This window comes from Euleptes europaea, chromosome 3 (genome assembly GCF_029931775.1).
Source record: "Euleptes europaea isolate rEulEur1 chromosome 3, rEulEur1.hap1, whole genome shotgun sequence".
In the NCBI taxonomy this organism is placed as follows: domain Eukaryota; kingdom Metazoa; phylum Chordata; class Lepidosauria; order Squamata; family Sphaerodactylidae; genus Euleptes; species Euleptes europaea.
Window position 1 is genome coordinate 88,337,423 of NC_079314.1, and position 14,616 is coordinate 88,352,038.

At 43.6% G+C, this 14,616-nt stretch overlaps 1 protein-coding gene across 1 annotated transcript; it reads left to right on the forward strand.

Moving 5' to 3' along the window:
* The first annotated feature begins 3,561 nt into the window (after nt 1–3,561).
* NDUFA6 (NADH:ubiquinone oxidoreductase subunit A6) lies at nt 3,562–12,623 on the forward strand. The gene is made up of 3 exons (XM_056847082.1): nt 3,562–3,694; nt 10,444–10,559; nt 12,387–12,623. The coding sequence occupies exons 1-3, from the start codon at nt 3,562–3,564 to the stop codon at nt 12,516–12,518; spliced, it is 381 nt and encodes a 126-aa protein (XP_056703060.1). The 3' UTR covers nt 12,519–12,623.
* The last annotated feature ends 1,993 nt before the right edge of the window (nt 12,624–14,616 follow it).

Genomic DNA, 14,616 nt, shown 5'->3' on the forward strand with positions numbered 1-14,616 from the left:
GATACTGAACCCACACAAAGTCACAACAGTCTCATGTTTAAATCAGAAGTTGTAGGATCCCTGTTCTTGCTGTGGGTAGGCATCTGTTTCAGTGAACTGTCCATTTTTAAGACCCGTACCATGGGACTTCTCCAAGGACTGCATGATTCCTCTATTACCCTGTTCTTCACCTTCTCAGACTGCCTTTTGCACTGCCTTGTGCACTGTGACCACAGCTTCCTCAGAAGAGATTTCAGAGGCTCCCTCAGTAGCTTCCCTGTTTCAGTATAGTGGTATACCTGGTTGGCATGCCTGGGGTTAGTATCTGTAAATTTGAAAAATATTTCTGTTGTCATTTTTAAAGCTCCTTAGTGTTCTTGCTCCAGTGGCTTGGGGATAAGCTGAGGTTGTTCAGTATGTTGAAGGAGGGATCATTCTTTCCCCTCTTCCATTGCACAAATCCCAAGCAGGGCATCATACCTGTGATGGGTTTTAAAGAAGTTAACATGTGAGAGCTGGTTTAATCCAGGTTCATCCCAGCTTGACTTCATGTGATGCAACTGAGCTCTTTTTGCTCAACTACTGGGCACAGATCCTGCCAGGTCTTAACTCACAATGCAGTTCTTTGTGCTGAGGCTTGCATTCCTCCTGATGTACATTAAACCTTGGTCAAAGGGATGCAGGAAGATAGACATTCAAGGGAGGGACAGGCCACACCTATTGAATCATAGTCACTGGAAGAAGGTAGCCTGTGAAGAAATATGAGGCAATTCCTCCCCCACAGACACGCAGAGATGATCAGATCCAGTGATTTCATCAGAGCCTCCCTATCATCATTAGCATGTCATTTTGTTAGTCTACAGAAATTACATCCATAGTTTGGTCCAGACAGTTAATTGTCATTAGTATGTCATTTGTTTGCACATAAAATTTGCCAGTTTACAGTTTGGGTTTACTTATGGGTCCAAGGATTTCATTTTTTTCCAAGCCCCAAAAGAAAAGTCTCTTTTAGTTTTGTGCCCTGGCTGCTTGCCGATAACGGAATCAAATATTTCCCTAGAACTTTTGTGCTTCTGCCAGCCTTCTAACTAAGAACTTGTTTCCTGAAGGTTAATCAAGTTCCCACTCTTACAAATGACCACCACCCTAACGGTGCATTCCTGAGGGGGGGGGCGAGTCTTCTTTGGAGTAATCACGCAACAACATGCACTTATGCTGGTGGCGAGGGCAGTTCTGCCAGCGCCCGAGAGCCACAGAGCTGCACTTCACCCCTCCGCTGATGTGGCCTCTCCGTGGCGCAGGCCACGGTGTAGAATGGCCACACCGGCATGGGGGGTGTTCCTGCGGCGGGCTGGGGGAGGAGACACTTTTTAGCAGGCGCAGCCTCGCTGTTCTCTATGGGGAGAAAGGCCCCGTTTAAACGAAAAAAAGCTGTGAGACGGCTTTTTTTTTTTCAGGCGTACGCGAAACAGCTTAGGAGGCGCAGCTGTGCCTCTTCCCTGCTGTCCGCGTTTGCCGTCATCTCAGGAATGGGCTGTAAAACACAGTAGCCTGCTTTCCTCTCCTGGATTGAGCAGCTGTCTGAAGCTCTTCTGCTCCCGGAAACAGCTCCACCTTTGTCCCCCTAGAACTTCCTTCCAAAATTCCTGTGTAATGCCACCTCTCTTCCTTCAAATCCCTTCCCAAAACTTACTGTGAGCCTTTGACATAATCCTCTTTTACTACTCACACTAAACATGTGTACTAAACATGTGTAACTGAAACGACCACATATTCTTCCTTTGTTTATCCCTGTTTCTGTTACCCATCATAATGTCAAATTTGAGATTGTAAGCCATCTTCTTGCACTCTGTAAATATGCAATGCATATTGATGGGACTAAAGAAATAAATTCAATCACCACCATTGTAAAACTGTCTTACAGAAATACTTGCTTTGCAAAAAGATGTTACTTGATTTTACGATGTTCAAATGCCCTGTGGAAACAAAAGAACTGAACAAAACAGACAAAAGCTACAGCAGAAACAAAACTTCACAAATATTTGAAATGACGTAAAATCCCTAATTTTACAATACAGATTTTAGATGTGCAATTTTATCCACAATGCCTCTTAACCAACAGCCGCTAATGGTATCTGCACTAACATTTTTGTACAGTAATGAGAAATTCATAAAGCTATCTCATCAGCCAGAAGGCTTTAAAAACATAAGATGTCAAAACTCCACCCAAGTAGACAGGCCTCATCATGCTGCTTTAATATTACATTTGCTGTTTGAGAAGCTGAAGGAGACAAGAAAAAAAGAGAAACATGTCAGTTGATAAGCTATGGTCTAGTCACTACCTATGCTATGCATAGTAAAGATCGTTCATGTGGGGTGGTGGCTACTCTTCTCTCTGGCCTCACAGGCTTTCCACTGCTTTTTGGTTTCCTCTGCCTTGTACCTTGTTTCTTTCATTCACCTCACTCTCGTCTCTGAGCACAGAGCCCTTGCGCATTCTGTCTGCCCTTTAAAGCTGGATGCCAAGTCTGACAGGAACCATGTTCCTTCACGAGAATCATGTTCCTTCATGAGGGTGTGCAAGTACCAGAGCAGGACTAGATTCAAGACGGCATGCCGTCACATTTGGTCACAAGGCCAACAGAAGAAAATATTGTTTTAAACTAAAATATAGATGTATGCAATTAAGATAAGTGATGAGATGTAGAATAAGATTTATTTGGGGGTAAACGAGCATCAAACTGTTCTCACAAAGATAGGTACTCCGTTCTAGATATCAGATTTGTCGGCCCATTAAATGCAGATATTTTTTTAAACCTTCGTTTTATAATTCTATAGTACAGCATCTGTCGTTTTTGTTAAAAAAAAACGTACGAAGAAAACTGTTGCTTTGCTAATATGCGTACATTTGTGTAGAGTTGCCAACCTCCAGGTGGGGTCTGGAGATCTCTCAGAACTACTGAGATCAGTCCCCCTGGAGAAAATAGCTACTTCGGAGACTAGATTCTGCGGCATTAGACCCCTCGAAGGTCCCGCCCCTCCCCAAATCCCGCCCTCCCCAGGCGCCACCCCCAACCTGCCCAGGAATTTCCCAACACAGAGTTGGCAACGCTAAACTTGCGTGAATCATTAGTAAAAGGATCGACCCGAAAGCGACAGCAGATTCGGCGCCTGTGTGGTTTTCCAGACCTTGTTGAGGGCTCTCATATGAAATAAAAATCAGATTATTGCTAAATTTGTATAAAAGTTCCACCAGTGACAGTTTTATGAATATTTTACTAGATACGTAAGCAAGTTCTAGCCCATTCTGTAATGTTGGAAGCGCTATTTGCCCCAGTTGGGACAGGTGCATGAACCGCGCTTCATTCGCCCACCCTTCGAGGCAGCGGGTCCTCAAGCGACTTCTTCAAGGCTGCTAATAGCCACGCCCACTGCACCCGCGCGCAACTTCGGCCAACGCGCGATCGTTGGCTCATCACAAATCAATGGCGTTTCAACAAACCAATAAGAGACAGATAATCTTAAAACCCCGCCCCCTCGACGGGGAGAGCGACGGAAGCGCTAGAGGTTGGCGTGAACAAAATGGCCGGAGTCGGGAAAGCGGCGGCGGTGACTGGGACGGCGGTAAAGCCCATCTTCAGCCGGGACCTGAACGAGGCCAAACGGCGCGTGCGAGAACTGTACCGCGCTTGGTTCCGAGAAATCCCAAATGCAGGTACAGGGGGCGCGAATAGGCACGTGACCTCCGCGTCAAGGGCGCTTAAAGGGGCGGGGCGGGCTTGGGATCCGCCTGCGTCTGGTTGAGTAGGAAGGCTGCATCGCGGGTTTTGCGGTCCCCTTCAGTTAGCTGACCTTGTCCCCAAAGGTTGCCGTACGGAGCGTTGCTTTCCATGCAGAAAGGAGCAAAGGCAGGCCGCAAGTTTTAATTTCAGCTGCTGTATTTCAGCGGCGGCAGCATAAGCGAGTGGGCGCTCTAGTTGTCACTTTGCTCTGCCCTGCTACCTTTATGTGGCCTTGGAAACAAGCATCCTTTCCGATTCTTACAGTTTTATCCTATGGCTACAGTAAGTTGTCATAGCCCTCAATACGCAGTAGAGTAGCAACAGCAAGTTGGTAGTTGATTCTAGAATACAGTAGTGTGATCTTGTGCATATGATACAAATAAGGAGCGTTATGGCAGCTTAAAAAAATTAACAGGTCGTTTTCGTGGAAAAGGTTTTTTGGGGGGAGGTTCATTGGATGCCATAATAAACCTGTCAGTCTTGTATTTATTTACTTTATTTATAGCCTACCTTTCTCACTGAGACTCAAGGTGGATTACAGTTACAGTCAATATGATGAAACATCTAACAAGCAATGACATAGGACTAGAATTACAAAAATTTGAAACAAAGTATGAAGTTTTAGACATGTGTTACATAATGTTGAAAATGGTATTATACTGGTAGAAAATAATTCAGTGGGAGAAAGATAATACATGAAGTGAACAGGTAGTACATACTACACACAATGGTATAGCCCACAATCCTATTTCTTTTCTAAAAGCAACTTCCTGAACCATTTGATAATATAGCCCTATTACCTTTATTAAATGCTCTTCTGAACTGTTCTATGTAAATTACAGAATGGAAGAAATGTTGGAGCCTTCTACACCTTAGGCAGGCCACTCTACAAAGTTGGGGCCGCAACAGAGAACGTACACATATGGGCAGTTGTTGGTCTTGCCCACTTGCAAGGTTTTTAAATTATTATTTACAAAATTATACCCACCTCTCTACCCTTACAAGGCTTACATGGCAGCTAACTGTTTTAAATGTACATTACATTATAAATCCACTAAATCAACCTCCTCCCAAAAATACATCATTAAAAATTTTTTAAAGAGGCAAAATATGTACAAGGCATAAAAAAAGCAAATTAAAAACATTGGTTAGGAAGGGGGGATCCCTGAAGGAATGCCAAAAGAAAGAGTCTTAAATCTTGAGTCAGAACACCTGTAGCAGAATCATAGAGTTGGAAGGGGCCATGCAGGCATCTAGTCCAACCCCCTGCTCAATGCAGGATCAGCCTAAAGCATCCCTGACAAGTGTCCGTTCAGCCATTGATTGGAGACTGCCAGTGAGGGGGAGCTCACCACCTCCTTAGGCAGCTGATTCCACTGTTGAATTACTCCTAATGTTAAAAAAAATCCTGATATCCAGCCAGTTCCTTTTCACCTGTAATTTAAACCCATTATTGCGAGTCCTATCCTCTGCTGCCAAAAGCAACAGCTCTCTGCCCTCCTCTAAGTGACAACCTTTCATAAACTTAAAGAGAACAATCATGTCCCTCCTCAACCTCTTCTCCAGACTGAACATTCCCAAGTCCTTCAGCCTTTCCTCATAGGGCTTAGTTTCTAGGCCCCTGATCATCCTCATTACTCTCCTCTGCACTTGCTGCATTTCATCTGCATCCTTTTTGAAGTGAGGCCTCCAGAGCTGCGCACAGTACTCCATGTGTGGCCTGACAAATGAGGTGTACAGCAAAGCTATGACATCTTGTGATTTGGATGCTTTTTCTCTGCTAAAACACTCCCCAAGATTGTGTTAACCTTTATGCTGCATCACACTGACTGCTCATAATTAGTTTACAATCCACCCCAACCCAAGATCTCGCAAGTTCACACACATTGCTACCCAGAGATGTATTCCCTATCCAGTATGCATGCTTCTTTTGTTACCCAGATGAAGAACTTTGCATTTATCTTTGTTGAACTGCATCTTGTTCACATCTGCCCACTTTTCCAGTGTGATCTCATTGAATTCTGTATCTTCTGGGGTGTTCACTGCTCCTCCCAATTTGGTGATATTTGCAAATTTAATGAGTAGTTCCTACAATCCCTCATCCGTATCATTTTTAAAAAATATTTAAAAGTACCAGGCCCAGAACCAAGCCCTGTGACAACCACTGAACACCTCCCTCCAATCAGGTGAAATGCCATTGACAATTACTCTTTGGGTGCGGTTCTCCAACCAGTTCCCTATCTACCTAGCTATCCTAGTCCAGTCTGTAGTTCTCTAGTCTATCAAAGGCTTTACTGAAATCCCAGTAAACAATGTTAGTGGCATTCCCATGATCCAGTAAGCTTGTCACTCGATCAAAGATGGAAACAAGGTTGGTTTGGCAGGCCTGCTGGGAACAAATCCATGCTGACTTCCCCGGATCACCAAGTTCTCCTTGAGGTGCTCGCAGATTGACCCATTTAAAATCTGCCCCAATATTTTCCCTGGGACAGAGGTAAGACTGATTGGCCTGTAGTTTCCTGGGTTATCCTACCTCCTTTTTTGAAGACTGGGATAACATTCACCCTCCTCCTGTCTTGTGGCACATCTCCCGTCCTCCAAAAGGTCTTGAAAGTGATGGCCAAAGGCCCTGCAAGCTCTCCAGAAAGTTCTTTGAGCACTCTTGGGTGCACACCATCTGGCCCAGGGGATGTGTACTCATCTAATGCACCCAGATGTCTCTCAACATCACTGTTCATGTCAACCAGCAACCCGGATGCCATGCTTTGCCTCTATTATCTCCCGATGGGACTGTTCTCTTCAGAGAAATAACAGAGGCAAAAAAAGACATTGATCCTTTCTGCTTTCTGTCCTGTCAGATTCTCCATTTTCACCCAACATTGGGTCTGTTACCTCTTTTACCTTGTTTATGCTCCTCACACATGTGAAGAATCTTTTCTTGTTGTAGGCTTCTTTGTAATACAGAGGAAGGCACTGGCAAACCACCTCTGTTAGTCTCTTGCCTTGAAAACCCCGTACGGGGTCGCCATAAGTCTGGTGCGACTTGATAGCACTTTACACAGGCTTCTTTAGCAGTGGATGCACCACAGCCTGTTTCAAGGACTTGGTCTGGAGACCAAGTCCTATAAGGAAAGGTTGAAGGAGCTGGGTATGTTTAGCCTGAAGTGGAGAAGACTGAGAGGGGATATGATAACCATCTTCAAGTACTTGAAAGGCTGTCATAGAGAGGATAATGCCGAGTTGTTTTCTGTTGCCCCAGAAGGTCGGACCAGAACCAACGGGTTGAAATTAAATCAAAACAGTTTCCGTCTTGACATTAGGAAGAATTTTCTAACAGTTAGAGCAGTTCCTCAGTGGAACAGGCTTCCTCGGGAGGTGGTAAGCTCTCCTTCCCTGGAGGTTTTTAAGAAGAGGTTAGATGGCCATTTGTCAGCAATGCTGATTATGTGACCTTTGGCAGATGATGAGAGGGAGGGCATCTTGGTCATCTTCTGGTCACTAGGGGTTGTGGTGGGGGGGAGGTAGTTGTGACTGTCCTGCATTGTGCAGGGGGTTGACTAGATGACCCTGGTGGTCCCTTCCAACTCTATAATTCTATGAGTCTAAGGAAGTATTAACTGCCTCTTGAACCCAGTCAGCCACCCCCCCCCCGGAAGATTTAAGTAACCAGGAAGGGCAAGGATCATACAAGCAAGTGGTACCCTTAAACCTCCAAGAATTCTATCCATGTCCTCAGACTGAATAAACTGAAAAGTATCCCACAAAATTGGACAAGTTGGCACCCTGCCAGCATCAGACCCTGTCACTACTAATGTAGAGTCCAAGTCAAAACAGATGGAGGTTTTATCTGCTGAGCAAAGCGTTCACAGTGAGCCACCAAGCAGTCCACCTCCTTCTGGAGGCTGGATCCCAACAGGACTCTGACCACCCAGAGCAGCTCTGCTGGCTTACACTGTGCAGATGCAATGGTGGAAAAGTGTTTTTTCTTAGCCACCGTCACTGCCATGGAGTATTCTTTGAAATGTTTTTTTGCCTCTGTCCTATTGGATTTGGCCCAAGTTTTCCTCCACTGTTGCTCTAGCCATCTCTTTGTCTTTTCATCACCCTCAGCCCTTCAGTAAACCAAAGGGCTATGTGGGCTCTAACACCTGAGAGCAGGTGCCTTGGAGCAATCATGTCAACTGCCTGGGTCATTTCCTCATTCCAAAGGTCAACCAGGGCATCGACAGGAGCACCAACCATATCGACAGGAGGTTCCCTTATAGCCATCAGAATCAATCTGGCTCTGGAGGCAGCTCATCTTAATAGATCCCCCACCTCTGCAGAATCTTGGTATCTCTGTAAGTCTAAACCCAAGCAGGTTCTGTTCATGACAAAGGAATGATAATCAATTCCTCCACCCTCAGATCATATTCTTCCTGGCCAGAACAAAATACCAAATCAAGAGTGTGACTTACATAATGTGTAGGACCAGTTATTACCTGAGACAGACCCATCTGTGGTTGTTTTGGAGGCCATGAAATGCTGAGCCATTCCTGACAAGGCAGCCTCAGCATAATTGTTGAATTCCCCCAGGACAACCAGGCTAGGAAGCCTCAACAGCACCCAGAAATGAGCTCTGTCAGCTCAGGCAGAGAGACTGTTAGGCAGTGGGGTGGGCAATAAACTAACACAATCCCTATGTTAGGTACACAGCCTCAAAACCAGTAGTGGCCTGGATGGGGCACCATGCTTGGGGATAGAATCACAGCAACATCACCTCCCTGCCCGCCGGACTTATGCTGATGTATCCCCAAGTACTCCAGAGGGCACAAGTCAAGTCTCAGGGATACATGCCTGCTCAGTCCTCTCATCCAGGACTAAATCCTGGATGGCTGCTGTTTTTCCTGTGAATGACCTGCATTGAGTAGCAGGATTTTGTAACCTAGTGGGTTGTTGATATGGTTATCAACGTCAGTTTGGCTGGAAGAAGCACCAGAAGGGGCAACAGCACACAGCTGTCTGCTGCCCCTTCCCCGGCCTGCTCTTCTTCCACCACTGTAGCTCCCCGTACCCCACACACGATGAATCATGGCACCATCTCTCGCCCTATTCTGTCCCGCCAAGCACATCTCTCCCACCAGCAGGCAAAAGGAAAAAAATAAAGACAAACCCTCATTTGATATACAGACCCACCTCTCATCTGGATCTGAGTAACGCACACAACCCAGCTCTCACCTGGTTAAAAAACAAAACAAAAAGTGGCACGCCCCCACCCTCCTTCCTCCTCATAGAAGAGGACAGAGATCCTAATCTTCTCTTTGGGTAGTTCTCCATGCCTTGGTACAACCAGATGGGGGCCAAGCAGTGCTTTTCCTGCTACACCCAGAATACCAGATCTTCCAGACTGCTCGGCTGCAAGACCAGTGGCCTACAAGCCCTTTGGCTCACACCCCAGGCGCCAGCCCTGGTCTCAGTAGAATACCTGCAGGTGGTTGAAGAGCAGCTGCCCAACAAGCTCAGAGGCTGCTCCCTGCTTCAAGCCGGCCCCTTTCCCTCCAGCCCAAGCATCAGATGGTGTTTTTTTTTTTTTATCATATACATGACTCGGCCATCTAGAATGTATGCATATGACGAAGAAGAATCAAGCTTACTATAAATTAAACGGTGGCTCTTTTCAGTATCTGTATTCCTGTCTCTTGTAAAGTCTGTACATTGTTTGTAACCTGCTTCAGTTCAGATGTGATGAGTGCTCTGGCTTTTGCGCCATTGCTGTAGAGATGGGCAATTTGTTCAATACTACAAGAGAAATCAGAAGTACACTATAATGCCAAAGGCATTGGTTGCTTGTCGGCAGTATGTAGAATAGCTCATGATGATTCTGCGTCCTTGTATACTTCCTCAAAAATGGCTAGTGGGGAGCCTTGGAAGTTTGATGCAAGCATGGAAGTTCTTGAAATATATGAGTTGGAGTGGGTTTTTTTCTTAAACAGTACTCATTGTGTTATAAAGTGTAATATGAGCTCTCTTTTGACTAAATTGGGTCCTTAAAGCACTCCTATCAACATCCCTTGTGTAACAATTATCTGTGCAGCCATGGAGATAAAGTTCTGTTATTAAAAAGGGCAAGATAGACTGCACACAAGACATTTTGGTGTGTAACTTTGTTTCTGTCTAAACTAAAAGGATATTTACATTCCTTTATGTGTACGAACCCAAGAAATGGTGGCTACTTTACGCATCATTGATCAGGTAATGAAATTTGATGCTCTGGCCCTGATAGCTTCTACAGGGTGGGGTGCTTTTGGAGAACAGTGTTCTCATGACCCACTGAAACTTGGAAACTCATCCAGAGTAGTCATGTTAGATTATTGCAGCAAAACTAAACAAGTGTCTCTTACTGGAAATACCGTCTACGCATCATAAAAGCCAAAGACAATGTGTTATGTAACCAGTAAGAGCTTCCGTCTCAAGGGCTGCTATCACCTGATATATCTTTTGCTTGTTTCCCAAAAACTTGAACAGGACATCCAGCCAGTATAACTTCCTTCTGCAAGAGGTACCAAAGTACAGGCTATCCTAAGCAGGTCTGCTTGCGAGTAAGTCCCATTTTATTCAATGGGACTTGCTTCCAGGAGAGTGTTCATTCATTTGTAGTCTATGTGCCCTAATGTCCATTTTCACATTGTTGTTCTTGATCTAGTGCACCTCTACCAGCTGGACATCACAACGAAACAGGGGCGTGATAAGGTCCGGGAGATGTTTCTGAAGAACGCCCATGTCACAGACCCCAGAGTCATTGATTTGCTAGTTATTAAGGTAAAACAAATCACTTGTCTTAAATCCATAGCAGGCATAGGGTGACATCGAGATTATTATTATTTATTTAAATTTCTACCCTGCTCTCTATCCCGACCTAGGCTCCTTGCCTATCCTCCTTGAAAGTTGTCCTATGCTGATGGATTTTGTTTTTCTTTCCTACATTTCTGCAAGTATGCTGCTTTTATCTGTTCAGTAGAACAGATTTGTTTATTTACTTGTTTGTTTATTTACATAAACTATCAAATGTTGATTCATAGCCTTCTAGATGTGCCCAAGCATTTTGGATTTCAGAATCACTTTTCAATGGCATGTGTAGTACAAAAAGTATCAGTATTGCTAGATAGTGAAGCAGACTACAGAAACTGAAATGTTCAGATATCAAAAGGAGGGGAGAGCCAGAAAGTAAAAAAGATATAAAATCCATGGCTTTTTGTTACACTTCCAGACCCACAGGACTGAATGCCAGTACCCATCCCCGAGTCCCCCCTTTGCGTCCCATTCCAGTGGTTTTTTTTTTTTTTTCCATTTTGATCTCTGCTGCCCTTGGTCACTTCCCTAAAATGTTTTTCCCCTGAACATGCTTTACTTTCCCTCTAATTCTGCCTCCTTGCCCCATAATCATTTCACGATCTTACCTCCTATAATTCCTCTCCTTGCAACTCCTCCACCACACCTCTCGATTCTTCCCTATTATTCTTCTCCCCATATTATTCCTTTTCTCCCATCTAGTTTTCCATTGCCTTCTACACTCCCTATACAACATGCTCTGTTCTTCATGTACTTTACTTTCTGACTCCCCATAGCAACCCTTCCTTCTCCATTCTGTACGTTCGCCTTCAACTCTTTCATCCTCTTCCCTTCCCATCACCCCTCACCTGCCTGTATTGCCGCATTCCTTTGTGTAGTCCTTTCCTCCAAAACTCCATTACCCCTTCTCCTTTTTCCTTCCATCCTTCTCTCCTCCAGGCACAAGTTAACTCTCACCCACCCCCCACACCTCATTCCTTTAGCTTTTCACCCTCACCTTTCCTGTTCCAACTCAGGGATGCTATAGGTAGGAAAAATGGCAACACCACCGCTATCTTTGCCATTTGCTAACACAACTTCATTGGGTTCTTTTAAGCTTTTGGGAGCCACTATCGGCTCACTTCTGATCTAGTAGCCTATATAGCTGGCTAATTTCTAAAGCTGCTGCTGTTGCACTAGTCCTCATGTACATGGTTAAGTGACATTTTTGTGCATGCCTATGGATTCCACTGGATATGCTGATCCTTCCCTGATCTCTTGTCTTGCCTTGTTGCATTGTATTTGTTATCTGCTTAGAGCCAGGACTCTGTAATTAGATATAGCAATAGATATACCTGAGGATGGATGTTGAGAGCAGATTTGGCTAGAAGAGAAATGATGCAGAAATAATTTGCTAAGAAAATAGGGGGACTACAGAGTCAGATGCTCCACATCTGTCAAGGTAGTAGATGTTCTATATTTGTAAAACCGAAGTAACAACATTTGGAAAAATTTGCCCAGTTTGATTAATTTCTTCCATCTTCAGAAGCAGTGTGAGCTAGTGGAGGTGTGAGGAGAACAATACACTTGGCATAGGGAGATGTTGCCTACAATTTACAATCTTTGGAGTGACCACATCCGACAAACTAGTGTTTCACAGTGGACCCCAACTGTCATGTCTGTTGATTGATTGCACAGAAGATGCTATGATTGCTATTATTGAATAAAACAGCCATGAATTTCTTACCCTGTATTACAGTAATGGGTTCAAGCACATCCCTGAGCATTTAAAATACTTTCCTCTTCTACCTGATATAGGGGAAAATGGAACTCCAGGAGACTATTCATGTATGGAAACAGCGGACTCACATCATGAGGTACTTCCATGAGACAGAAACACCACAGCCCAAGGATTTTCTCTCCAAGTTTTATGCAGGTCATGATCCTTGAGCCAAACAGACTTTGTGGAGCTATAACTCTGTATTTTCAGTTGCTTTTGATGCAAATAAAGCACTGAATACTGAAGAGCCCTTCAGAAGGAAAGTATCCGACAAAGCACTATCTGTTCTGTTCTGAATTCTTGGTGCATATACTCATTTTGATCCATCTTGTATGGGCTACATCATGCTGGGTGTATTAGTTGCAATTAGTGCCTCAAAAAAAAAAACAACAACGGTGTATTTGCGTTGCAGTATGTCTGACTGAATACAATGGTACTTACAGATGAGAAAGCATATGTAGGATTGTGCTGTACATAGATGTAGAGGTTAGAAGTCCACGAGAGAGGTTTTAACCAAGGACAATGTGATTTCTGCAGATAAGGTGATTGAAAATCATTCACTTGGTCCAGAATGCCCATTTGCTGTGGAATAGAACACTTCCTATGATCACACTGGTGATTGATTCAGTTCAAAATAAATAGTATTTTAAGCTGTCTGCATGGTAGCAGCATTCAGCATAAAGCTGGCAAGATAGCTGCCATTGTGTGCTTTGATTCTTTCACTTTTATTCTTGGCTAAGGAGCACATAAATGTTGACACCAGACAATTAATGAAGAGGCACAACTCCCAGTCTAGCTTTATTTGCAATCTAAATCATTTCCATTTCCCTGTATTCATTGGAACAGGAACTTCAAGCAGTCTTTTAAGAGGTTGTAAAGTGCAGGTGAACCAATATACGTACACGCTGTCCTCATTTTGACATGCACATCCAGCACTTGCTGAAAGAACAGCTCTATTTGTCCGAACTGCCTTCTTTACAAAGTAAAAGAAGCGATCGTGCTTTGACAGTGATGTCACAATAACTTCTGTAATTATGTATTCTTCCATTGCAATTCTACAATGAAACAAAAACAAAGTTCATCTATACTATGGTAGTATCCCTCCAGAAAGCTAGTTTTGCACTCTGTAGAACAAGATGTAATCACTAAAAATAAAAGTCGAATGGAAGGAGATGTTCATACCACAACATGTATATCTTAAACAACTTGTTTTCTTTCCCATAGCTCTTTCCCCTTCAAAAGCAAGTTCACTGTGCCTTTAGCAAATATTTAGCAAGTGGCATACTTTTGTTGGTATGTTGCAACACTGTCACTGTTAGGAGACTTGGGCATGCTCTAATATTAATTAAACTCTAGTTCTTTTAGTGTCATAAAAGGGAGACACTAAAGATACTTAAGTAATATATATTTTTAAAAACTTTTCTTATTTTATTCCTGCTTCAGAACTGGATACAGGAATAAAAACTGGGCAGGGAAACAGAAAGGTGCCATTAAGGCAGGGATGGTGAACCAAGTTAAGCATGCTGAGATAACGGGGAGTGGGGGGTGGTGCTGGATAGACTGCTAAATCTCTTCTATTGGCTAATCCACAATCCAGCTTTGGCCAGTGCAGTGAGGAAATATTCTCAGATGCATGGAATGCCTTATTGTTCTTAGACATTTCCTGATCTGACACTGTAACCACTCTACCATACTGAAATTTACAGATTTAAAGATACATTGTTTGACACACACACAGGCTCACTCATAAAACTTTGAGGGGTAGGAGAGAAGTATGTCTTCTCAGTTTGAAGCTACAGCATATAGCTTTAAAGGTCTCCTGATGAAGACATACTTAATTAATTAAACTTTTGCTACAGAATGCACATGGGCACATTCTATGCACTCTATATAAATAATTTTCCAAAATGCACTTTTTCTATCGTGCAAAATGCACTTTTTCTATGGTTTTTTATAAAATATGGTTTCTATAAAACATGTTTTCTGTAATAATCATTATGCCTGGAATTGATAGCATGACATTGTTAATTGTCTATTGCAATGCAAAATAATGTAAGCTTGAGGATGTATGTTCCTTTAAGACCATGAGAAAGCTTCACCTTCGCTCAGCAGAGCCCAGCTGCCCTGCTCCACCTGCAAATCATTGGGTCTTTTGTATTGTTAAATAGTCATTGTCTGTTCTAACTTGTACTGCTGGAGAATTCGTTGTGAATCCTGCTGGAAAAACATTGTCAGGTCTCTTGAGACCACATTTTATGGTATGTATAC